We start from the raw sequence: 24886 nt of genomic DNA, 5'->3' as shown, positions 1-24886 counted from the left end.
GGGATGCTAAGTGAATAGGTCTCAGGTAAGAGGTAAGTGTTATGTGAGATTGTTGGGATGTGGGTAACAGTGGGGTTTGGAAAATTCAAGTGGCCATAGGGAATGAGAGAGGCAAATAGCTTGACTGTGTGACTGAGTAGATAGAGCATAGCCTTCAGAGTCCTGGGCCTGCCTGTTGTCCACTGTGGTCTCAGGTATGAATCTGGGTAGAGGGAGAGCTTGGAAAGGATGACACTGTGGCCCACCATGTCCCAAAGTCTCAGGATGGGAGCCTGACCTCTTGCTCCAGAACATCCCTGGACTTGCTGCCTACTTTAAAAGGTTACTACTCCTACAGGACCCAGGACAAATAGTGTGCCGAACTCATATACACAAACTCACTATGTACAGATGGCAGATGGAGATTATGGACACAGGGTGCTACTTTGGCAAATCACCATTCTTAAGGAATGTCTCAGCTCCCAGGGACTCACATCTTAGCCTTAAGCTATATTCCGGGGGTTGCCTAGCCAAATTTCAACTAGAATTAAGGTCGAGAAGGCAGGTGCCTTATTTTCAGGCAAGATTTTGGTCTTGACAAGGATTATGCTTACCCCCTCTGAGAGTAAACTCCAAGAAAAGCTACCCCACTTTGATCTCGGTTTCCTCACATTTGGGTAATAACCACATTGTTTTAAGTCACATCATTAAGAAGCCACCAGATCCCAGGGCTGGCATCCAAGTCCACCCGTGTGATCTACCTCGGGGCCTCAGTTTCTCCACCTGTAAAATCGTCTCTGGACTAAATAGAGCCTCTCCAGCTCCTGCAACCTTAAGCGTTAAATGTTTACATAGCTGGTTCCACTAGGTTGGCAGTGAACAGGGTTAAAGCCCCACTTCCTGCAAGGTGAAAAGGTAAGCAAACATTTCGACCTCCCCTTAGCCTTGCTCCCGGATTGGTGCCCCGCCGGGTCCCAGCCGCCTATCGCGTCTGCATCCGTCATCTGGATTGCTAATACACTCATTAGCATAAAGAGTCTTTCGAAGACCCGGCGCCGGCAAACCTGAACCGGAGTCTCTGTCCCTTTAAAGAGAAAAGGGACCTGCACTCTTTCGTTAAGGGCATCTCCTCCGCACGGTCCTCACGGTCAACTAGAGAGGTCGTGCCCAGCCGACTACCCCGACGGTGGGCATCTATTCCTGGGGTGCACGGCGCGCGGGTCCCCGGGAACTGCGCAGACACCTTTGGTCTCGGAGCTCGGCAGTCTCAGTCGGAAGGAGGCAGGGCCGGGAGAGCAGCAGGACTCCGGAGCCCTCGGGCACGACCCGGGGGCTGGCGCCCAGGCGGCCGCGGGAGGTGGCTCTTGCGGCAGGGGGAGGGGGGGAGGTAACCGGGCACACGCGGGGGGCGGGGCCTCGGTGGAAGGGGCGGGGCCTACGGGGCCGGGCCGCGGCGCAGGGCGGGCTCTGGCGGCCGAGTGTCACACACGCGGCGGCTCGGGAGGCGGCGGCAGAGGCAGCGGCAGCGGTAGCGGCAGGCGCCGCCGGGACGGGCAGGGGCGCGCGGGCTCCGCCGGGCGGGCGCGGGCCTCCTCCCTCCGTCGCTCGCTTGCTCTCCGACCCGCGGAGGGGCCGGGCTTGCCCCGGCGTACTGGAGAAGCCCGCAGGCAGCCGCGGCTGGCACGGGGCAGGGGCGCGCTCCGCGGGGGGGCGCGCTCGGTGCGGGCGTGAGCGGCGGGGGGCGCCCGGCCTTCCGCTCTTCGAGGCGGGGGGCCCTATGAGACGCGCCCGTGAGGGGCGCGAGATCCGAAGCTCGGGCGGCGCGCGGCGCGGGCGGAGGGCTGTGCGGCGGCAGCAGCGGCCGGAGCCGGGCGGCGGCCCGCAGGAGGCGGCGGCTGCGAGAACTTGAACTTGGCGACGGGGACCCCGCACGCCCCCCACCGGGGCCGGGGCGTTGCGGGACTGGGCGGCAGCGCTGCCCCCCGAATGGCTGCGGCGGCGGACGGGGCTGGCGCGCCGCGGCCCTAGGCGGCCTCTCGCCATGGCCAAGTGGCTGAACAAGTACTTCAGCTTGGGCAACAGCAAGACCAAGAGTCCGCCGCAGCCGCCGAGGCCCGACTACCGCGAGCAGCGGCGCCGGGGCGAGCGGCGCGAGCAGCCCCCGCAGGCCGTGCCGCAGGCCTGCTCGGCTTCCTCGGCGTCCTGCGGGTCGGCCGCCGCCTGCTTCTCGGCCTCGTCGGGCTCTCTGCCCGACGACAGCGGCAGCACGAGTGACCTCATCCGCGCCTACCGCGCGCAGAAGGAGCGCGACTTCGAGGACCCGTACAACGGGCCGGGCTCGTCGCTGCGCAAACTGCGCGCCATGTGCCGCCTGGACTACTGCGGCGGCGGCGGCGGGGAGCCCGGCGGGAGCCAGCGCGCCTTCTCGGCGGCGGCGGGCGCTGCGGGTTGCTGTTGCGCGGCGTCGGGGCCGGGCGCCGCCGCCTCCTCGTCCTCGTCCTCCGGCTCCCCGCACCTCTACCGCAGCAGCAGCGAGCGGCGGTCCGCCACGCCAGCCGAGGTGCGCTACATCTCCCCTAAGCACCGGCTCATCAAAGTGGAGAGCGCGGGTGCTGCGGGGGATCCCCCGGGAGGCGTGTGCTCCGGCGGCCGCACCTGGAGCCCGACGACCTGCGGAGGCAAAAAGCTGCTCAACAAGTGCGCCGCCGAGGAGACCGGAGCCGGCCAGAAAGACAAGGTAAGACCCCAAGCTACTGGTGCGCATGGGAAACTGAGGCACCGCCACGTTAACCAGCCCTACCAGTCAACTTTGCTCTAGCACCCTGGAGTCTAGGCTACGGCGCGCACTCTGGTCCGACTCTTGTGTCTTTGGCTTGTCCTCCCCAAACGCCTCCTTACAGAGCCCACAGCCTGAGCGAGGGCACCCCGCCTAGCTTTACCCAGAAGACAGACTCAGCCAGCCCTTCCTGCTCCCCCAGTAAAGTCAGCTTCGGCGGGCCTAAAAGAGCGTTTGCTCTTGTTTACCCCGGGGTTGTGTGGTGGCTCCCCTCCCAGATGTAGCTGGGAACTGAGGTCCAGAGCGGGAAGGGGACCCTCCGAGTCTTGTTTTCCTTACTGGCTGTCCCTGAATGTGTGTATGTAAATGCTCCTAAACCTCGTACTCTGCGTGCCAGGTTTCCGAAGCCAAGCGAAGCGGCCTGTTGTACTGGAGCGGTATTGGGAACCCCCACGCAGGCTTTTCCGGTCTAAATGTCCGTCCTCCCAGAGAACTCACCGATCTGGTACTTCCTACCTCCTCTCCCTACCTCCGGAGGCGGTCTGCTAAAAGGACACCTACCTCTGCCACCCCATCCTCTTCCCTCACGCCATCCCTTACAGTACTATCTCGGGGGATGAGAAGCCTTTGTGGCAACCCCCTGCCAATCAGGCCTTTTAGTCGTCCCTGCTTCGTAGCAAGAGTTAATTACAGCCAGGTCCCTCGGCTCCTTCTCTTCACACTCGGAGTTGCCCTCCCTTCCCCCATAAAATACTTGCTCTGTCTACTTGTAGTGGAGGCAGTGTTTTGATTAAATCTGAGGCCCAGGGAGAGATCTCGATCCTTAGGGCAGGGTTGCCTGGCTGTCAGGCCCCTGCTCAGGGTTCTCCCCCACATTCTTCTTGCAAGCTCAAACTTTTGCCTGTACTGATAGACTGGATTTCCAAACAGGGAGACATTTTCTGCCTGTCAGCTGGTGCTGGGCTAGGCTTCTTTTTATTTTATGGGAGAGATGAGTAAGGGGACGCCCTCCTTTAATTTTCCTGCCTGGTTTTCTCCCTGGGGTCATCCTCTCTCCTGCTTTGTCTGTCCAGGATGGATGGTGCGTGCTGTCTGAAGGAGCCTAGTGCTCGCTGAAACCGTGTGGGCACGTACCTTGGAAGCTTGTCCACTCTGGGCTTTCCGAGCACCCAAGATGCCACACTTGGATGACAGCTGGAAGCCCTAGTGACTGCACAGCCAACAAGGGGACAAGAGAGAGAGATGTCTTTGATGAGAACTGAGCGCTGTCGAGGCTTGTGGTTGATGTTTTAGGAAAGACGAGAGACTCTTACAGGTTCATATATGGTCAGGCTTGGTTTGGTGTGCCCACTGGGAGGACCTGGAAGCTTTTGTATGTGAAAGTTACTGGAAAGCTTTGCAGGGAGGTTTGCAGACCACAGCGGCACTGGACTCCTGTCAGCATCCTTGCCCAAGACCACCCCCCAGGGGGCAGACTTTCTTTGTCCTCCTGCTAGTACTTCAGCCGCCTCACTAAAGTCTTTTTTTTTTTTTTTTTTTCTGGTGGCTTTCAAAACTGTAATAAACATTTTTTTTTTCTAATTAGAGTTAAGACTTTGAAATGCTTAGTAATGATACTTTGTAGCTGGAATGTTAAGTGTGTCTAAGACTTGGCTTCATTGTCCCCAGATATTTCCCATGGGTCTTAGTTCTCTTCTGCCAGGTGCTGGAAGGGGAATCGTGTGCTATGCATGTCTGTATGGAGTGCTGGGACAGAGGCCGTCCTGTGATGGGGCCTGGTGTTAAATGGGGGTTTCTGGAGGGCACCTCTGAGGCAAGACCATTGTTGAACCTGAGCCACCGCTACTGGGGGTGGCTGGAGAAGAGTCCGGTGCTTTAGAGGTCTTCAGGCAGAGTCTTCTGTGGCTGGGACGAGAGGTTAGAGTTGGACAGGACCCTAGAGGGGTGCGGGGCCTGGTCAAGGACTTGTAAACTGAGTGGTAGAGGATAAAGTTTTTAAGAGACTGTCTCTCTGGGCTGGTTTTCCTCTCTTACGTTGTAGCTTTGATCTTTCCAGAGTTGTCTCTCTTGGGGGACAAGGGAGGAAGTTACCAGATGCTCCTTCTATCAGGAGGAGAGGGGGTGGCCGCAAGGCAGTGGTTCTAAGACAGCAGGCTAGCCTAGCACAGTGGTGCCGAGTGTCCCTGGAAGCTGGCTAAGCACTGGGAATGCAGGCCTGCAGTTTTATTTATTTTCTGAGACAAGGCTCAAAGAATGCTGACCTTAAACTCACTAGGTAGCCAAAGGTGGGCTTGCGCGTCTTTTTTTCTGTTTCTTTTTTTTTTTTTTTTTTTGGTAGGGGGGAGGATTTTCGAGTCAGAGTTTCTCTGTGTAGACCTGGTTGTCCTGTAACTTGCTTTGTAGACCAGGCTGGCCTCGAATTGAGCCTCTGCCTCCCAGAGTGCTAGGATTAAAGGAATGTACCACTGCCACCCAAGCTTGAGTTGTGACCCTCCTCCTTCTACTGCCCATACCTGTGAGGACTACTGGTGTGGACCACCTAGTTTTATGCAGTACTGGAGACTGAACCCAGTACTTGGTAAAGTGAACCTAAAACTAAACAAGCAGTTCTACCTAGGCAGCTGCATCCATCCTCAGCCCCTTCTCTGCAGTTTCCTTAGAAAAACAAAACCCACCCATTAGTTTTATTGATTCTTTGACAATTTCATCCGTATGTACAAATGTACCTTGATCACATCCACTCCTAACATTCCCTCCCCCTCAATTCCCCCTCCCCAACAATTGCTGTTCCTCCCTTAATCTCCTATTTTAAAAAATCACCTACTGAGTCCAGTCAGTGCTGTCTGTGTGGACATGGGCAAACTACCAGGGCCACCCTGAACAGCTATCAGTTGCCAGTAGCTCCTCAGCTAGGGGTGGAGCCTCCCGAGTCCCTCTCCCACCCATGGTAGGATTATTGACTGGCTTGATCTTGTACAGATCTTGTGTGGGTAACCACAGTTACTGTGAGTTCATGAGTGTCTAGAAGACAGCATTTTAAACAACATTCCTCTCCATCCTCTGTCTCTTACTATTCCAGCTCATTCCCTGAAGCTTGTGACCTGTCAGTTCTGGCGGGAGCCTTGAGAGTGCATTTTGACAAGTGTCTGAGTGATTATTCCTACTGGTCCTAGATCCCACTTTATGAGAACCCTGATGCCATGGTCATGGTTCTCCACCTAACTCAAGTCTTCTGGCCAGGACCACTTTGGATACTGGCTACAGGTGCATATCTCCAGCTTAGTATGTGGCCAGTACCTCCCATCTGGCAGTCAGAAGGCAGTCTGGTTTTCACATTATTTCCAGCAGACAGCATTTGGCAGGCCAGACCTACTGTAACCCAGCTCTGAACATCCCTGTCCATCCCTGAACCTGTCTGTCTTCAGTCCCCACCAGTGGCTGCAGGAAAATCCCCCTTAGCCTGGGGCAGCATTGCATTCCTGTTGTAGTCCTTAGAGAATTGGCCTGTGCCAGTGTCCAGTTTTAGCCCCAGACCTGAGTTGAGGGTTTCTGCATCCTGCAGTGGAGCTGGTGGTCCGTGCAGTCATCTTGCTGTGCTGCTCACACCATGGCTCAGTTTTGGGGTCCCTTCCTGTCCTTCAGCACTTGTTTTTTTGTTCATTCTGTCATCCCCCTGTTCTCCCAGGTGAGCGAGTCCTGGGGCACAGCCCAGTCCACCAGCTCCACATCTGTTGTCCTTACAGACTCACTTGAGAAAGAGACTTCCCTGTTCTAGATTCTCCCCTAATGTAAATTGTGGGCAGAGATGGGGTAGGAGAGTGAGTTGTGGGAAGGAGGCAGAGGTTAAGGGTGTAGAGATCTTTGGTCTGAGCTTCTGGAGGAAGTGGATGTGTTTTTTCACCATTTTTCCCCATGGTGATTTTGCCTTGATAACTTGGGGGAGGTCTTTATCTGGGAAGTAGGCATTGAAGGTGAACCTAGAGGCAGAGGTGGGATTGAAGCAGGATGGGACCACCATATGCTGTAAGGGGGTTTGTGTGTCAGACTGTGTGCATATATGCTCACGACCAGAAGACCTCGTTGTAGGATGTGTTCTTGGAAGGCAGAGCACATACTCAGTGGTCTTTTGGGAAATGAGAGGTGACAATATAAAAGACGTGGCAGGGGTATGATACCAGGTGGGGCCTCAGTTTGGGTCTCCCAGGTGATTTTTACACAAGGTAGGGGAGGATGGGGTTGTTCTTAGAGCATTGGTTCTGAACCTTCCTAATGCTGTCCTCATGTTGTGGTGAGCCCAACCATAAAATTATTCTGTTGCAACTTCATAACTGTAATTGTGCTACTGATTCCATTGTAAGTATCTGATATGTGACCCCCCATGGAGTCGTAACCCACAGGTTGAGAACCACTGGCTTAGAGCCTTAGGCACATCTGGAGGAGATAGCCCAGAATTAGGGGGTAGTTGTAATGTATTTCGGGTGAGAGGTAGTAAGGGTCTGAGCTCCTGGAAGAGAAAAGAAATTGTAGTAGGTTGAAGTAGGTAGAGCTAATATTCCTTCAGCTATGCTGTTTGGGAAAAAAAAGGGGGGGGGCGGTAGGTGCACGCCTTTAATTCCATCACTCAGGAGGCAGAGGCCAGAGGATCTCTGTTGAGTTCAAGGCCAGCCTGGAGTACAGAGCAAGGGCTACCCAGAAAAACCTTGTTAGGGGTAGAGGCGGGGAGAAACGAGTTACTTTGTGGGTTTCCTTGGATGCAGCCAAACCGGTCTCATCCAGTTAGGTTTTGTGCTGGTGTTGTTTCTTTTGTCATAATTAAATGGTGTTTCCAGTACACCTGGGAAAGTCAGGATGCATCATGACATCAGTTGGCCAGATTTGAAATACATGCTAATGTGTACCAACACGTGGTCTTTTGTCAGCATCCACAGAGTTCACACATTTTCCATAGCTACAGAATAAATAATCATAATTTTTAACTTGGAAAACACCTACCAGTTAGTTTCTGAGCTCTTTGCTAGGCAGGAGGAATTCAGAGAGAAGTAAGTGTGGCTGAGGAGGTGTATCAGGGTACAGAAGATGGCTGTGTGTCCTGGGTTTTGCAGCAGCCTGTGGACTTAATCATAACCCTCTGGCACTCAGTGGCGAGAGAAGGAAGCCAGGTCTGTATTCCCAGAATACTTCCAATACTCTGGAAGTTGAGGCAGAAGGATTATAAATGCAAAATCTATCTGAGTGGCTACAGAGTGTTCGAGGTCAGCCTGGTCAACTTAGTTCTTGTCTCAAAGTAAAAAGACCTGGGGCTGGAGAGATGGCTTGGTGGTTTAGAGTACTCCCTGCTCTCCAGAAGACCTGGTTTGATTCTCAGTACCAACATGGTACTCATGCATAAGCTTACATGTAACTCCAGTCCTAGGGGTCTAATGCCCTCTCTTGGTCTCTGCAGGCACCAGGCACATACATGATGGATGCACTGACAGCATGCAAGCAAAACATAAAAATAAAAAGTCAAACAAACAAAAAGCAGCTGAGTACAGAGAGGGCTGAGGTGTCGCTTAGTGGTAACGTGTTTGTCCAGCACCCACTAACGTGTGACGAAAACTTTCCCCGGGGAGACAAACACAAGTCCTCGCAGTTTTCTCCTCCAAGAATCTTTGCTGCTCAGCTTCTGAGGAGACTCGGCTTTTCGTGTTTACTCTGGCCGGGAGGGGCCTAGTGAATCTGGTCAGTTTCAGGGACTTCAGGAAGCTCTTTTGAATTGTTTACCTTCCTGCTCAAGGAGCTTCCTGAAGGATGGAATGTTTCAATCTTGAGGAAGGTTTTGCACAACCACCCGGCCCTGGATTCAATTCCCAGTACCATGATTTCCCTCTGCTCCCAAATTGCAACAAAATTATTGACCATACGTGGACTTGTATTTTCTTACTTCCTAAACCTAAACAGTTGTGTAACTGTGTATGTAGTATTACTTTGTATTAGGTCTTAGAAGTCAGCTAGACAGGGCTTCATATACACAAAAGGCATATCACTGTCCTCTTATTTTGTTTATTCTTTAAAGACAGGGTCTCTCTGTATAGATCAGGCTGCCCTTGAACTCACTGAGAGCCTCCTGCCTTTGTCTCCCGAGTGCTGGGTTAAAAAAGATGTGTGCCTCCTCCACGCCTGGCCTACTACATTTTATATAGGAGACTTAAGCATCCTTGGTTTGTGGTATCTGAGTAGAGTGCTGGAGACAACATCCCCTAGGTATCAGATGAACAAGCACACTAGGTTGTCAAGCCCGAGACGGTCTCCGAACCCAAGGAAAGGCTGCCTGCCGTGTGTGCAGAGGCCTGACAGGCCTGACTGCTGCCAGTGAAGGAGGGCCGTCGGACTCTGAGGGATGAGTGGGAATGCCCGGGCAGGGAAGCGAGGAAGGGGGCCGCTGTGTGGAGGATGGTGGGCCTGTGGGCAGGTGCAGAGGGCCTCACCGTTGGCAGAACGGGTCTCGTGGGCCCTGTTGCAGGGGAGTTGACCTGCCGTTTGGTCTTTTCACATAAAATCACTAGTCAGGATCAAGGGAAGCCAGGGTCAGAATGTCAGCCATTTCTATTTGATTGACAGCCATCTTCTCCAGTCCTTACAGAGTCCTTTATTTTTAGCGGGGGGAAGGGGTGGTGGTGGTGGGTGTCCTTTCTGGAAAAGGTTAGGACCAAAGTTTATTGCTGTAGTTTGGCTGAGGACAGGTTCCCCATTCATGTCCCAACCCTTGAAAGTAGTGTAAGATAAATGCTGGCTACCGAAGCTGTTAATTCTGCAGGTCACAAAGTCCCCCCAGTCATTCTAGGTACTAGGTATACGACAGCTGTTGCTCCATCTCAGGTCACCGCAGCCTCCTGGGTTTTAAACTAGAAGTCAGCCACTCCCCCCCCCTTTAAAAAAAAAAGGGCCAGAGCCAGGCAGATCATGTTTTCAGGTTTGAGAGCTAGATGGTCTGGTCTCCCTTACAGCTGGTTGGCTCAGCCATTGTAGCTAAAAGCGGCATTAGAATATATTAGTAGGCATACTTGTGTTCTGGTACAACTTTATTTTCAAAGCCAGGCAGCTGGCCCCTGGGTTCTAGTTTTCTGCCTAGGCATCAAACACTGAGTATCAATTCCGGTCTTGATGGGGCTCACTGATTCCCCTCCAGTACTTGCTCATACGACAGGGTGGGGTTCCAAGAGCAAGCAGAAGCCCATGAGGTGTCTTGATGGCATCTGGGACAGTGTCCCTTCTGCTGAACGTTGTTTACCAATGCCAGTCACAACAGCAAGGCCAAGATTCAGAAAGGGAGGCAAGGGGCAGGGGTGCAGGCAAGGGGCAGGGAAGGATGAAGGCAAGGGGCAGGGATGCAGGCAAGGGGCAGGGAGGGGTGCAGGCAAGGGGCAGGGGTGCAGGCAAGGGGCAGGGGTGCAGGCAGGGGCAGGGGTGCAGGCAAGGGGCAGGGGCAGGGGTGCAGGCAGGGGCAGGGGTGCAGGCAAGGGGCAGGAGTGCAGGCAAGGGGCAGGGGTGCAGGCAAGGGGCAGGGGTGCAGGCAGGCAGGGTGCAGGCAAGGGGCAGGGGTGCAGTCAAGCCATTCTCAGGCTTTCAGTGCTATTCACCTGCTGTACTGTCAGCCCATCTTATGGATGAAGTCGACGAGGTATAGAGAAGTGTCACAGCTTCCGAGTACCAGGACACAGTGCACACCCGCGCATTCTGAGTCCACTGCCCACGTGCTTCCCACGGATTTGGCCCACGGTTTCCAGTTCAAACGGCCATGGGAAGGCCCTGTTGTTCTGTGACGGTTGTCACGTGTCTCTGCCCTTGCACAGAATGTTCCCCTTCTTACCTCCCCTCCTTGCTTTTACCCCAGCTGGATTCTCTCTCCCCGGTCTCTCCACTGCTGAATTCCACAAAGAGATGTTAATGCTGCACTTGAGTTATTTCATAGAGAAATCCTGCGCACAGAGTAGGCGCGTCCCCAAGGACAGCTGCACAAAACGCATGTCTTGTAACTGTCATGTCTTCTCACTCTAACACGAGACCTTCCCTCCCCCAAAGGATTGGCTAGGCTGTGTGTGCTCTGCTGTGAGATGGAAGCTGAGGCACCTCTCTGACCGCATCCAGAAAGAACTTAAGTCTCCTAAAAGGAGATCAGGTGACCGTCTTCTCTAATTATACGCTCTTGGGAACAAGACTGATTAGGGCTTAACCTCAGGCTTGACCCTATCCTCTCCCTGCTCCCAAAGCATTGCTGGTCTCTAACCTTGGCTTTCAAAGGCAAATCTGAAGCAGGTGTGGTTTCCTGTGGTCTTGCAGCCAAGCCCTCCTCTGGTGAGTTTTAACTTGTGTTGTAGAAGCAGAGGTCAGCTTTGGTCATTGAAAAACAAACCTGGACTTGGGGCCCAAGAGATGGCTCCGCAACCTGAGTTTGATCCCTGAAACCCACACGGTGAAAGGAGAGGACCAACCTTTTGAGGTTGTTCTGTGACCTCCACATGGGTGCCTACACACACACACACACACACACCCCAAAAACGAACCAGAAAGCTGGGACTGCTGACTCGCTGGCACCCCATTGGTTAGGAGTGCACTGGTAGAAACAGGTTGTGGTGGTCTGATTTCTCACCTTCAGTTGGTCCTGTGTTGTCCGAGGTCTTGCTACGTGCAGGTCATTGTCCAGAGCTGGGGGCTATGAGGATGGTGCAGGAGCTGGCCAGTGCCTGCACATAAGGACCTTGCGGTGGGGGACACAGAAACCCAAGATTGGAACCCAGATCTGTCTGCAGGACAGGAGTGATATGTAAACAGTCTCTGGGTGAGCTGAGAGTGATCCTGCAAAGCGGCTGGCCTGGGCAGCACTATGGAGCTGAAGCGGAGAAGAGGGGAAATGCCCTTCAACAGAGGGGAGCCAGGAGGTGCCTCTGAGGAGGAGATGTTTGGGCAGAGAGAGGAGTACTTACTGTGGTTCAGGGACTTTGCACGGTCCTGCCAGCTGGTTGTACTGCTTGTATTCTGAGCCACCACCGTTCTATGTGCTTCCTCTGTAGTTCCTCTCACGGCCCTCCTTTGATGTGTATGCTACTGTCATTTCTGTTTTATTCATTTTGCTAGTACAAGGCAGAAATGAGATTTGAAGCTGGGTCCAGAGGTTGTTCTAAGCACTGTGCTGGATCACCTCAAATTGCATAATCTCACACCCGAGTTTTCTGCTTTGTTTGTGGTTTGCTTTACTCTGTAATTTCCCTGTACCCGTAAGAGCGATGGTACTACAATCTTGTAATTACTCCACAGCCTGATGGTCACTTTTATGCCTGTAACTCACTGGCTTCTCAGAGCCACGTTGGGGAAACCACGGCATTCCCCATTAGCTGATGGAGAGTTGGAGCAGAACCTGCCCTGCCTCTCTGCAGGTTCTAGCTGGACCGGCAGCCTTGTCTTCTGAGGCCAGTGCCCTCTGAGCCAGGGTGGAGAGGCGACTTGGCCAGAGCTTGAGTTGGCAGGAAGGGTGACAGTCTGATTGAGTTCCGTTTCTTCTTATGTTTTGATTCTGAAACGCTTTGCTGAGACCATTGAGGCGCATGGACTGAGGGCCTTGCTTCCACAATGGAATTTTCCTTTGCTTCCTGTTTGGTATTTTCCAGTAATATTTCTATTAATGTTTCACTTTCAGAGGTGCTTACTTCCTGAGAAGCGGGAGCTTTCTCAATGCTGAGCCAGGAAGGACTGACTTTTCCTCTTGGTCATTCAGTTCCTTTCTGTTTTCTCCAAGGAGACCTCTGGATTTCCCATCATGCTGGAAGGGAAAGAGCTGGGGGCAGGGGGGGTGTCCTGGGGATGGAGAAAAGGTTAGTCAGGACCCTGGGGAGTGACTCAGCCCTTGCTGGTGAGGCACTCAGAGTAACTAATGGTCAGAAAGTGGCTTCCCGGGGCCCAGAAGGAAGAAATGGCTTGACAGGTGTAGGGGTGTGTGTGTGTGTGTGTGTGTGTGTGTGTGTGTGTGTGTGTGTGTGTGTGTGTGTGTGTAGGTCCTCTGAGTAGGATTTGCTAGCTGAACCCAAAGTCTCCAGTTGGAATGAGAATGATTTCATTTATGTATTCTCTTTTATTCAGTATCTCTTGCTTAGAAGTGCTACGTGCTACGTGCTGGGTGCTGTTCTGTGTAGGTGGTAGGGTAGAGCTGTGCACCAGACATGAATACCTCACTCTCCCTGGAGTAGATAGAGCTTAGAAGGACTTCACTGAAGGGCCAAGTGGTGTGAGCTGTACCTCTCCAAGAAAGAATTGCACACAAGAGAAGAGCCAGGCAAGAGGGGGAGGCAGGAGCTGGCAGGGTTGTTGAAGGGGCAGTGCAGAGGTCAGCACCCTTGGGCAGGGCAGGTTGAGACTGGGGCCTGCAGAACAGGCAGAGGTCTTCGTTTGAACTCCAGTTCCATAGGAAGCCAGTAGAAGTTCTGAGCAGAGTTGGTGCATGGTCTGGGGCAGGTTTAAAGAGGATTGCTTCAGGGCTGGCGTTTGGCTCGGTGCTGGAGCACTTGGCCTACTGAGTGAGAGGCCTTGGTCAGAGAGCAGAGTGGGGGGCACAGGCAGGTCATTGGAACTGGGGTGCCCAGCAGCACGTGATGAGAAGAGGTCCAGGTCTTGGAAGTAGAGACCCATGGTTTCCTGGCAGATGACTAGCAAGACAAAAGTCAGTGTGTCTGCTAGTTTTGGCCGAGGAGCTGGGAGAATGAATGGCCACTGGCTTTGTTAGGGGTTCCTGAGGACACAGGAGACAGGGCTGGCCTCTGTCTGGGACTGCAAAAGAAGTGGGAATGCAGGAAGAAGAGGAGGAGGCCGCGTGAAGGATGGCTGCAGGGAGTGGGTAAGATGGCATCCAGACAGAAGGAGCCATCCCCAGCTGTGGGACTGGAAGCTGAGCCTGCGGGGTGCATTCAGCTGTGGTCTGAGCTTGAGAGGCCCTGCAGGGCATTACTGCAGGGAGTGGGAAAGGGGACAAGAGGGCCAGTGCTTTGGGGGAGGAGGCGCTGGTCTGCAGTCAGGGCCTCTCTCTGGAGAGGGTGTGGTCAGGGCTCCACCAGGACTGTGGCTCCTCCTGTGCCCTGAGCAGAGTGCCCTGCTGCTGACCACGTCTGATGATAGGACCCTGGGGTGCAGGGAAGAGGCAGGCCCTCAGTGAGGTGTGGAGTAGGGCTCCCCAGCTTATAACATATTCTAAACATGAAGATGACCAGAAAGTTCCCGATGGCGAAACCTCACTGCCTCAGCAGCCATGCCTTCTCTCTCAGAAAGCCAAACAGACCCGCACTCCGGATCTCTGGTTCACTGTGAGCCACAGCATGTGATTTGGGGAGTGTGTAGCTTCTGGGAATGGTGCAGCCCCTACCTGCCCTTCTGTATGTGGTGGTGTGAGCTAGCTCTGCCCAGAGGCAGGACTTGGCGATCAGTATGTGGTGTATCAGTGTTGGTGGTAACTTTATCTTTTATAACAAGATTAAAGGTTGATACAGAAACAAAAAACTCAAACACAAGCCAGCTCTGCACATTCAGAGAAAACCACCGCTGTTCACCTGTTAGTGTTCTTGGGTCTCACCGTCTTCAGTCGGCATCGGTCTGCTTTTCCTTCCTTATCAGTTACTTCTTTCTGCCTTGTCGGTTTTGTGGAATGCTGTCTTCATTGTCTCAAATGTGCAACAGCAGTGATTTTTGCATCTCTCTTGCTTACCAGTTTTCACCAACTTAGCAGAAGTCTGTGATGATGTCCCTGGTTAACAGGAGAGTTGCTGGGTCCAATGGTGACATGCGTGGTTGCTCTCAGTGTTCTGGGAAGACGGTTTCACTTTGGGCCTGTTTACTCTTCTCCACACACTGGGGAGTTGGATGCAGTTTGGTTTGGTTTGTGGTTTCTTGGATTGCTGGCGCATGTGCACATGAGCTGTTGGTCGCCTTCCGGAAGTTGTTTATTTACCTCTGTCTTCTGCCCATTCACGCCCACTGCCCCACGGCGGGGTGACCTTCCTGTTGGTGTGTAAGAACTCTGCAGTGGGGATGGCCGCCTGCTTGTTTTGTGGAATGCTTTTCCAGTTTCGCAGTTGAGGTTCTATGTCTGACGCTGTGCTTTCTTACAGTGAATTCTTTTCTGTGGTCACATCGGGCCCAGTGCTCCTCACGGTGTCTTCCCCTTACCCAGTACTCGCCCCTACTGATCCCATGCTTTGCTGTGGTCTTTCCCCCTTTTTTTATGACTAGTGTGATTCTGGGCACCCTTGCTCCAAATCTGCCTCTTTTCCTTCAGGTGCCTTTTTAAACTAAAGTGTCTTGGCTTTTCTTGTCTTGACAGTGTTTAGTTCACAGGTGATTACAATGATGATAAAGTTTTTATATAAAATACCTTTTATCTGCAGATACCCTGGCACGTACTACAGTGACACCAAGGGAAGTAACCCAGTATTAGTTCTTAATTTTATGCCAGACCTGCCGCGCATGTGCATGTGTGTGTGCGTGCATGCGTGCGTGCGTGCGTGCGTGTGTGTAAGCAAGCAGGAAAGCTACCCTATCTCTGGTTGTGCGAGTGTCCCTTCTAGCACTATGGGACTAAACTGGCTAGGTATGTTTGGGGCAGTCACCCACAGTGGTTCACTCTGCCTCTGTGACCTTAACCTGAGAAATCTGCTTCACTTTTGGACACTGAGTTTGTAAAGGAAGATGAGTTGTTCAGTTGTCTGCGTAGCTGACTTTAAGAGGCCAGTCATTGTCCAGCCCTTGGCTGAGCCTTGTAGGAGAGTCGCACTCGATGGATGGATGAAGCCCCGGTGCTGTCAGAGCCTGGGAGGGTTGGATGCTGTATAGAGATGCGGTTAAATGACTTGCAGAGCAGCAAAGAGGCCTTTGCAGACAGTGTGGGTTCAGGCAGTGGTAAAGTAGCCTGTGGGTAGGAACATTTGCATGTGAAGGGTGGAAGAGACCTTGGAAGGTGGAGGAACTACAGGTTACTTACACTTTTTAACATTTTAACAAACGAAATCCAATGCAGATAGTATTAGCAGATTTCTTCCGTTTCCTTCATTTCTCTGTCCCGTTCAGCCCAGGTGTTTGCATCCTCGTCAGAGGCCTGTCTCACTCCTGGCTTCAGCTAGGTCTAGTACATCCTGCCATGTCTGCTATGGGGACTGTGACAGTAATGAATTCATGCTGGAGTGCCAGATTAAGACCAGATGTGTTTGGGGGTGGGGGGATAAACCCAGGGAAGGACAGATGTTTGAATGCTTGACAGTTTCTGTAGCTTGAAGAGGCCATGGAATATCTGTCTCGTCCATACACTCACCCTGTGTAACACTGTGCCATTCAACCTTAGGCCAGCCTGGTAGCCGTTAGGGCCAGCGGGAACACAGATTTGTAAAGTTTAATTTGTTCAGCTCACACTTTAGATAACTATGCCACAATTCCTCTTAATTATGTGTGTGTGTGCATGCTCACATGTATGTGAATATGTATGCACATGTTTGCATGTGTGTGGCTGTGTGCACACATGTGCTCATGGGTATGAGCATGTGCCTATATTTGCTTACATGTGTGAGCGTACATGCATGGGTGTGTGCATGCATGTGTGCGTGTGTGTTGTATGCTGTGTTTTTGTTTTCTTTTTCCCTTCTGCTATATACTCCTCCACTTCCTTTTCTTCTCTTCTTCCTCTCTCTTGAAACGGGTCTTGCTATGAAGTCTTAGCAGGCCTGGAACACACGGTGTAGATCCAGTTGGCCTTAAACTTCCTGTTTCTGCTTCCCAAGTGCTAGGATTATAGGTGTGTACCATGCCTAGTTTCTAAGCCTGGATGTCAGTAGTTTTTAAGAATCCTATGCTGGTTGATTGTGTGACCTGCTCTCCTAGATCCATATGCCCCTGGGAGGGTCTGGGAATCTCTTAGTCTGACCATCACCCCATCCTCCCAGAAAATGTCAATGATAAGTATATTTGTCCCTTACCACTCAGGCCAGCCTTTTGCACAACTTGGATTGAGGTTTTTTTTTTTTTTCTTTGTAATTTATTTTTATTTTATACTTATGGGTATTTTGCCTGCATGTATGTATGTATGTGCACCATGTGCATGCCTGGTACCTTTGGCAGCCAGAAGAGGGTGTGGGATCCCCTAGAACTCCAGTTACAGATGGTTGTGAACTTGCATGGTATGTGCTGAGAACGGAACGTCAGTCCTGTGCAAGATCAGCAAGCGCACTCAACCCTGAGCTGTCTCTCCCTTCTCTCTGAAGAGTGTCGTCCGTCTGTCTGTCCGCACCCCCCCCCCCCCCCGGCTTGTGATTGTGTCTGCTGAAGCTCTGCTGGCCAGATTCCTTTTCCTCCTCTGTGGCACATAGTACAGCTTGCTAAAATCAGTCTGACCTTGCCCCTTCCACGTGATGACCTGTGGATGTATGATGATACTGCCTCAGAGCAAGCTATGGCACTGTCCTGCAGGGCCAGGCTCCCAGTCAGGGCACCAGGAGCTAAGGACAGGGACTTCAAGGTTACAATGGGGGGCTTTGATGAAGCCCGAACTCAGGAGCTTGCTATGAAGTAGAAGGGACTGGTCAGAGCAAGTCCCGAGTAGGTGGGCCAAGATAAGTGCTAAGAAGTTCTCTCGGGAAAAACAATAACAACAACAACAACAACAACCCAGTGATTGGATGAGGAGCAGGGCCTTAGGGGTGAACTGGGGAATATTCAGAGTTGGAGGGGAGCCACAGGCCTAGATTCCAGAGGAGCAGAGGAGAGACTTACGTCAGCACTTAGCAGGCAGCAAGTGAGGGAGAGATTGCCTGGCTGAGTACACGGTTGTTAGGAGCTGCACATTCTGGCCTTGCCCTCCTGGCTAGCTGGCAAGGCCATAACTGGGAACTCAAGACGGTTGATCCAAACACTGCAGGACCCTGTCGGTGGTCCATTGGTTGTGCCGTGAAACCAGCCTTGGCTTTGGGAACAGAAGCCTGATCTCTCATGCTGTGCCTGGACTTAGAGTACATAATCAGCTTTTCCAGGCCGGGAATGGCCCACTGTTACACGGGGTTAATGGGAAGGGCCTTGCCTGACCACCCACTGTATGGTGTACGCTTGCCACGTTTGAGCTTCATGGTTGGTCTTTGTGAGGGGGTACCATGAAGATCCCCACTTCACAGGTGGCAATGTGAGATGTTTCGGGGAAGTGAGCCAGGCACTGTAAGGGTTAAAGAAAGCCGTTGCTTTCTGTGGCAGAGCACAGGGCCTGGCCTGTGGAAAGAGCCTTATGACTTTTGTGTTACTTTGACAATGTAGATGTAACCAACTGTCTTATTAAATAAGAAACACAGAACCAGTGTAAAGAAGAAAGCCAAGAGGTCAGAGCTAAGAGCCTTCCTTACCCTCCTGCTGCAGCTAGCCTAGAGACCTCTCTGAAAGGGACCTACTTCCTGTGTGTCTGTCTTTATATAGTCTTTCTGTTCTGCCTTCTCATTGGTTGTAAACCCAGACACATGACTGCCTCGTCACTGCCTGTCTGTACAGCCCTCTAGGTCTTCTATGGTATTGAGATTAAAGGCATGTGTCTCCAATGCTGGCTGTATCCTTGACCACACAGAGATCTACCTAGCTCTTCTACCAAGTGCTGGGATTAAAGGTGTGCGCCATGAACGCCCAGCTCTGCTATGGCTTGCTATTAGCTCTGACCCCCAAGCAACTTGATTTATTAACATACAAATAAAATCACATTTCAGTACAAATAAAATACCACCATACTTGTCCTGGTCCTTAGCCCAGCTTTAGACTTGGGACTTCTTAAAGCCTCAGTAAAGCCAAGCAGAGTTTTGCTTTCTGGCCCTCGGCTGACCTCAGAAAGAACCCTGTCCTTTTCCTTCCCTGCAAGTGGAGAGCAGAAGGAAACACTTCCTGGGACCAGCCCTGAGTCCTAGGGCTGTGTGTGATTGCAAGTTCCCACACATGCTTTATGAGGCCCATACAGATGATGCAGCTAGTAGTGGGCAGAGCTGGACTTGGGGCTGTGTCTACCCCTGACCTCCTCTGTGCTGCTCAGGTGCAGGGGATGTTGAGAGGACAACTCTGTGTCAGCTCTGGTGGTCTCGGTTCGGTGAGGCTGACCAAAGCCCACTCGTCTTTCCATGGTGGGTGATGGAAGACACTGGAGCAGGGAGGTGACAGGGTCAGACCTGTGCTTTCGAAAACCTGTGTGTCTGCAGCCCAGGGGGATGAGCTGGAGAGGGAGGCCTCAGTGGAGCCCTGAGGTGGAGACCTCAGTTAAGCGAATGTCAGACCTGTGCTTTCGAAAACCCGTGTGTCTGCAGCCCAGGGGGATGAGCTGGAGAGGGAGGCCTCAGTGGAGCCCTGAGGTGGAGACCTCAGTTAAGCGATTGTCAGATCTGTTGGCAGGGCAGCAAGGATCTGACCCAAGTTTGCCTGTTAAGCCATGGAACGTGGGCCTGGCCTTTCGGGCAGCTCTTAGAACCACACTGGTCAATGGAGGGAAATCGATCAGGCACTGGTCAAGGTATAGGTTTTTCTGGATCACTGTTGTCCATAGCCAGTGCCCTCTGTGGAAATCTGTAAGTTACTTCACCTTTATAACAGCTGTCCACATTCTGTCAGGATCCCAAAGTCTAGGTGAGAGTGGAAACGCATCACACCTTGATACTGCTGACTGCTCACCTCCAAAGGACATAAAGCAAAAAAGGGCAGAACACCTGCTTGGCTCATCTACACGGGTGGGAACAGCCATGCGTGTTGTGAGGATGGGTGGAGCTGGCCATGGAGGCTTGCTTTGGAGGCTCTGCTCTCCCATCTGACACCACAGTTGGAAGCATTCCCATGTGTCAGGACCAATGGTGACTGCTAGAAGGGAGCCACAGTGAAGTCACCCCATGGTCCTTGATGTACTCTAAAGAGGAGAATGCAAAGGGAAACACGTAGCATGGGATTCTAAGCTCATGCTGACCTGTGACCTGTAAACACTGTCCTCCCAGGGGATGAGGTCTTTGAGAAACAGTAGGTGCTCAGAGTCCTTTGGGTCACCAGAGGAAAGCAGCAGCCTCTGGGGGTGCCTGCTGGTCTCAGGGACACCCTGAGGATTCCCCAGCCAGTTCTCTCTGCCTTTGCAGTTCTGTCCCTGGCCAGTCTGTCCAACAAGGGGGCCAGAAAGAAGACTTCAAAGATGGAGGTACTCCCCTGCTGCTTAACAGGCTTCCACAGGGCCGGATCCATTGGAAACCCATCTGTGGTGACTGTGAAGTGACAGGGTGGTGGGAGTCAGTGTCATCACTTGCCAGTCACCACAGGACAGCTGAGAACGCCGTGACAGCCTGGATTCCATTGCCAGAATGTGGGCTGAAGCTTGTCCAAGTGCGAACACCGAGCTCGGGCGTGTGACTGGGTTTGCCGACTGCCCTTGCCTCGTGGCAGGGTTGAACTCTGGGTCCCTGTGGGGTAAGGTGGCTGTGGGCCCGATTCTGAAACAGGAAACTATGCAGGCCCGCCTTTTGTTTGGAGGCATCTCTGAAGGTTTTAGCCATGACGCCTCTGGTGGCCGCAGAGTAGTGACAGCCCACGGCGCGCTGCTGCTGCTGCTGCTGCTGCTGCTGCTGACGTAGTTTGGTCAGCTTGCAGTCCGTAGATGGAGACTGTTCTGTTTTGGAGTTCCATTCTTTGCATCCCCTCCTCCCTCTCCTTGGTAGAGGTGCTTTATTTTTGTTTTCATTTATTTTTTTGGTGCCTTCCTGAGCCCGTCTCAGACACCCGGACCGTTTCTTTTTGACAGCACCTCTGCTCTCGTGGTCTGGCTTCGCCTGTGTGAAGTGGTAACAGGCACTCTGGAGCCTCGGGTTTCCTCAAGTTCAGCATCTTGTGGCTCCGTTGGCACTCCAGCCTTCTGTACCGTGGAAGCAAATGTCGGTGGCATGCTGTCTCTCCTTTTCAGAGTTATTTTATACCTGGGTGGGAGAAGTATACTGAGACAGGACACCAGGTTCACACATTCTTGTGCCTTCTGCAGACTTTCACAAAATTCAGACGGGAATCAGAGCTGCTCTGGCTGAGACCTGCCTTGCTCTGAGGTCTGTATATTTGACTCTCAAAGGTTTGTGTGACTAGGACACGGAAGTGACCTTACATTCGATCTAGAAGTCAGAGACCAGTGAGTAAGATTGTCACCCTTAGTCTGCCTCTGTAGCTGCAGAGTGATAGACCCTGCTCCGTGATGAAAGAGCATCGTTTGGTCAGGACTTCTGGCATTTGCCAGCCATGGTCATGAGATGTTCAAACATTGACTGGCATCTGTGGGTGGACTCAAAACCTTGAGTTTGACTGGGGGATTTATACTGTGGCAGGCTGTGTGTGTTGCAGATTGTCATGTGTCATATTTGATTTGAAAACTCCCCTGCAGGACTGTGGAGAGTTTGATCCAGAACCTATGTGCTGTAATGGTATGTGCTTGTAGTCTCAGTACTGAGGAGGCCGAGGTAGGAGATCCCTGGGGCTCCATGGCCGGCCCGCCTAGCTTACCTGACAAGCTCCTGCTAATGTGAGATCCTGTCTGAAAAAGCAAGGTGGACAGCCATGGAGGAATGACCTTTAGCCTTCACCCACGTTCCTGCATACATGTGAACAGCGTGCACATATACTATATATATATAGTACAAAGCCTAGGTTCACTCTGCAGCGGGGATACACTGGGTGTGGTAGTGCACAAATGTATTAAATTTTAGGACACACATGACTTCGTCACAAACAACGAATAACAAGTTGTTGGCTTGGTGTTAGGTCAGAAAGAATGGCCACAGACAATGAGGACATGGGGACAGGGTGAGAGGGAGGCGCTGTAAGAGTCTGAGGCCTTCATTTAAGATTAGAATGAGGAGAGCTAGAATGATTTCGTGACAGGTCCCTCAGAGCATTGGGGAAAAAATAAAACGCTGGGAATTCCCCAGCACCCCACCCGGGAGTCGGCCAATGGGAGGCGCATGCCTGTGGTGAAGGAGGAGCAGCCAGCAGAGCTAAGTGATGCTGTGGGGCTGTGGAGAAGCTCGGGATGAAATGCTGAAGCCAGATAGACAAAGCCAGATGTTGCCAGGCGTGGTGGCGCACGGCTTTAATCCCAGCTCTCGGGAGCCAGAGACAGGCAGATCTCTGAGTTCCAGGACAGCCAGGGCTGTTACACAGAGAAACCCTGTCTTGAACCCCCCCACACTCCCCGAAAAAAGAAAAAAAGTCACGTGTTTGTCTTCTCCAGCCTTTCCCCGATTCCCACCCATACTTATAGGCAAAGGGCTGGAAGCAAATTGACCAAAACGTCAACAGTGGTTGTCACGGGAAAGTTGGATTATTTTGCACTTTCAAAAACAAATGCAGATTATTTAATCACAAAAGCCAATTAAAAAACCAAATTAAAATAGAACAAACAAACAAACAAGCCAGCCAGCCCAGTGCCGTCTCAGGCGCCCGTGAAGGGAATGAGAAGGTCAGGAGGTGTAGGCAGTCCCAGCTGCTGAGGCTGGCTGAATGAGCTGCTGAACTTCAAAGCCAGGCCTGAGCATGTCTCATTGTGTTGGAATGCTGGTGATCACAGGAAGTGGTGACAAGCCCTTTGTTATATAAGCTCACCAGGCTTGCTCATCCGCGCCAGTGCTAGCCCTTGGTGCTGGCTGTGGACTGACATCTGTCTCTCTCTGCGGCCTCAGCCTGTGCTTAGCACTGTATGGGAACTGCACTGTCAGGCTCTGGAAGGTGGAGTTCACACCCTCTCCTGCTTAAGCCCCTTCAGGCGCAGTGGGCCGTGAGACGAGGGAAGCCACAGTGGAGGGGTCGGCTGGCTTGAGTCCTGACCCAGGAAGGGGTGGAGATTATCTCGGCTACCTGCCAAATCCAGAGCCTGCTCTTTGATCTCTTCTGTTTCTCAAGTCCTGTCTGTCTGTCGTGACAGCTATGGCCATGCTGTGGAATGTTGCTGCTCCAGAGACAGGGCACGGTTTTCCTCTCCTCTCAGCAGGAGGCAGGCAGAAGCGCATGACAGGTGCCTAATGAAGTTTCCATGCCTCCGTGTTTTCCGTGCCACAGGTGTGTCTACACCGGTAGGTGAGGAGCCCCAGTCTCCAAGGCAGAAGACGTTTCAGCTTGCACCCCGGTTTTTAGTTGCTTCCTGGGGTCCTCAGGGCATGATACACTCGGCCACTTGAGTTCTCTCGTTGCCCTGTGGTGATCCACACACAACTGTGGAAGGAAGGTACCCTCCATTTTTCTTCAAGGCAGAGTGCTTTGGAAGGTCAAGGGCCACGCCTGAGGCCTGCCAGGCTTCTCTTTTTTATTGACATGCCTGCGTTATCTGGACTCCAGGATTGGGCTTCTTGAGAACACATACTTATTTTTGGTTGGCTCCTCACAGCTGGTACGGAACCTTGAATACGGTAGCCACTACGGGTGAGATGAACGTTGAACTTCCAGGGCCAGGTGACTTGGAGCAGGCCCCGTCCTCCCAGGGCCACTGCGCCTGCATTTGTAAAATGGACAGGTGTTAGGCTTGTTCACAACCCTTTCCCCACAGGCTTCGGCCATTCCAGACCGCAGGTTCCTATGGAATGCAGCTGGTTTTGTAAGAGGGAGTTTCGAACCTCAGTCGAGTGAGGGGTTCTCACTCTCAGCCAGGGCCCAGACACCAGATGACTGTGCATGTTACTGAGACAGAGAAGGAAAGTCTCACAACCTCATAAGGAAGCTGTACTTCTCACTGTGATTTCCAGTCCTCCTGCTCCTGGAAGCCTGTGTATTCGTTTGCCGATCACCCAGCTTTCCAATTGAACAGATTTGGAAAAGACTTAGGCACCTAACCTCTAAAACGGCAGAGGATGAAATTTTTTTTTTTTTTCGTTTTTTTTTTTTTGAGACAGGGTTTCTCTGTAGTTTAGATGCCTTTCCTGGAACTCGCTCTGTAGACCAGGCTGGCCTCGAATTCACAGAGATCCGCCTGGCTCTGCCTCCCGAGTGCTGGGATTAAAGGCGTGCGCCACCACCGCCAGGCAAGGACGAAATTTTACCAGGCCAAGAACTTCAAAGAAATGTGAGGCCGCCTTGGGGGATCTGCTCAGATAAGAGGGACCGACAGGGTCTTTAGGTGTGAGTCGGTTGCCCTGAGGGTGGAAACATGCCAGCTGGTGTTACTTTCTCATTTGTGTGACTCGGAGGGAGGGCGGCAGACTTGTTGTACAAGGCTAAAGGTGAAGAAGTGTAAGGTGTCTGGCCGCCTGGTTTCTGTTGTAGCCATTCAGATCTGCCCTGGCCGCACAGAGGGGCTGTGGGCCATATGTAAATGAGTAGGTGTGGCTGGGCTCCAGTGACACATGGCTGAACCAAAGTGTTGCTCATCCCAGGTTGTATTAGTTACCTCTGTAATCACAGCCCATATTGACTTGTTCTTGCTAGGTTTTGTCCAAGCCCACTTGACCTTCTGAGGACATGGAGAACCCCACCTACTCCACCCCTTAGTTCCTCGCAAGGCACCTCTGGTCCAGACATGTGAAGGTCTTTGATCTCTCCTGAGTTGCACCTAAGTCACCCACATTCTCATGTCAAAAATGTTTTTCAAAAAGCTACATCATTTGGTGTTCTAGAAGTGCTGTTGTCCTGGGGGAGATCTCTTGTCATACAGTCTGGTTTTTTTGTAAAGGGCTAGGAAACAGATACAGTAACAGATTGCTTATTGTTGCAGCGGCTTCCTTAAAGGGTGGGAGAAGAAAAGCCCTGTGCCTGATAGCCCTTGTTGCTTTTGTAAAAATTCACTATGGGCATGCGCATGAAGGTGCATGCATGCCGTGGCACACACGTGGAGTCAGAGGACAGTTTTCAGGACTTTGTTCTCCTTCCACTGTGGCATCCAGGAATTGAACTCACTTGCCCAGCAGGAAGCACCTTCACTGTTGAGCCATCTCGGTGACCTGATGTTGATTTTTCTGGTCAGGCCTTCGGTCTTCTGAAAGTGACTCTAGGTAATGTCATTGCTTAATGTTCTCCATGACTGCTGTTAGTCCAGCCTCCTGGAGTGACACCTAGCTGCCCTTTGCCTCTTAGAAAGGCTTCCTGTTGCCTCATTGCTTTCTGGGCCAGACA

At 52.3% G+C, this 24886-nt stretch overlaps 1 protein-coding gene across 1 annotated transcript in view; it reads left to right on the top strand.

Moving 5' to 3' along the window:
- Window positions 1-1438: 1438 nt before the first annotated feature.
- Window positions 1439-24886, top strand: part of Shb (SH2 domain containing adaptor protein B) — a 118316-nt gene continuing 94868 nt past the window's right edge. Inside the window, exon 1 of the mRNA XM_028859505.2 lies at window positions 1439-2716. Coding sequence (XP_028715338.1) covers window positions 2021-2716 — 696 coding nt within the window. The 5' untranslated portion in view covers window positions 1439-2020. The remainder of the gene's footprint in view (window positions 2717-24886) is intronic.

The sequence above is a fragment of the Peromyscus leucopus genome, chromosome 2 (genome assembly GCF_004664715.2).
Source record: "Peromyscus leucopus breed LL Stock chromosome 2, UCI_PerLeu_2.1, whole genome shotgun sequence".
Lineage (NCBI taxonomy): Eukaryota > Metazoa > Chordata > Mammalia > Rodentia > Cricetidae > Peromyscus > Peromyscus leucopus.
Note: the sequence above shows the minus strand (reverse complement) of the source record. Positions and strands in the feature narration are given on the sequence as shown.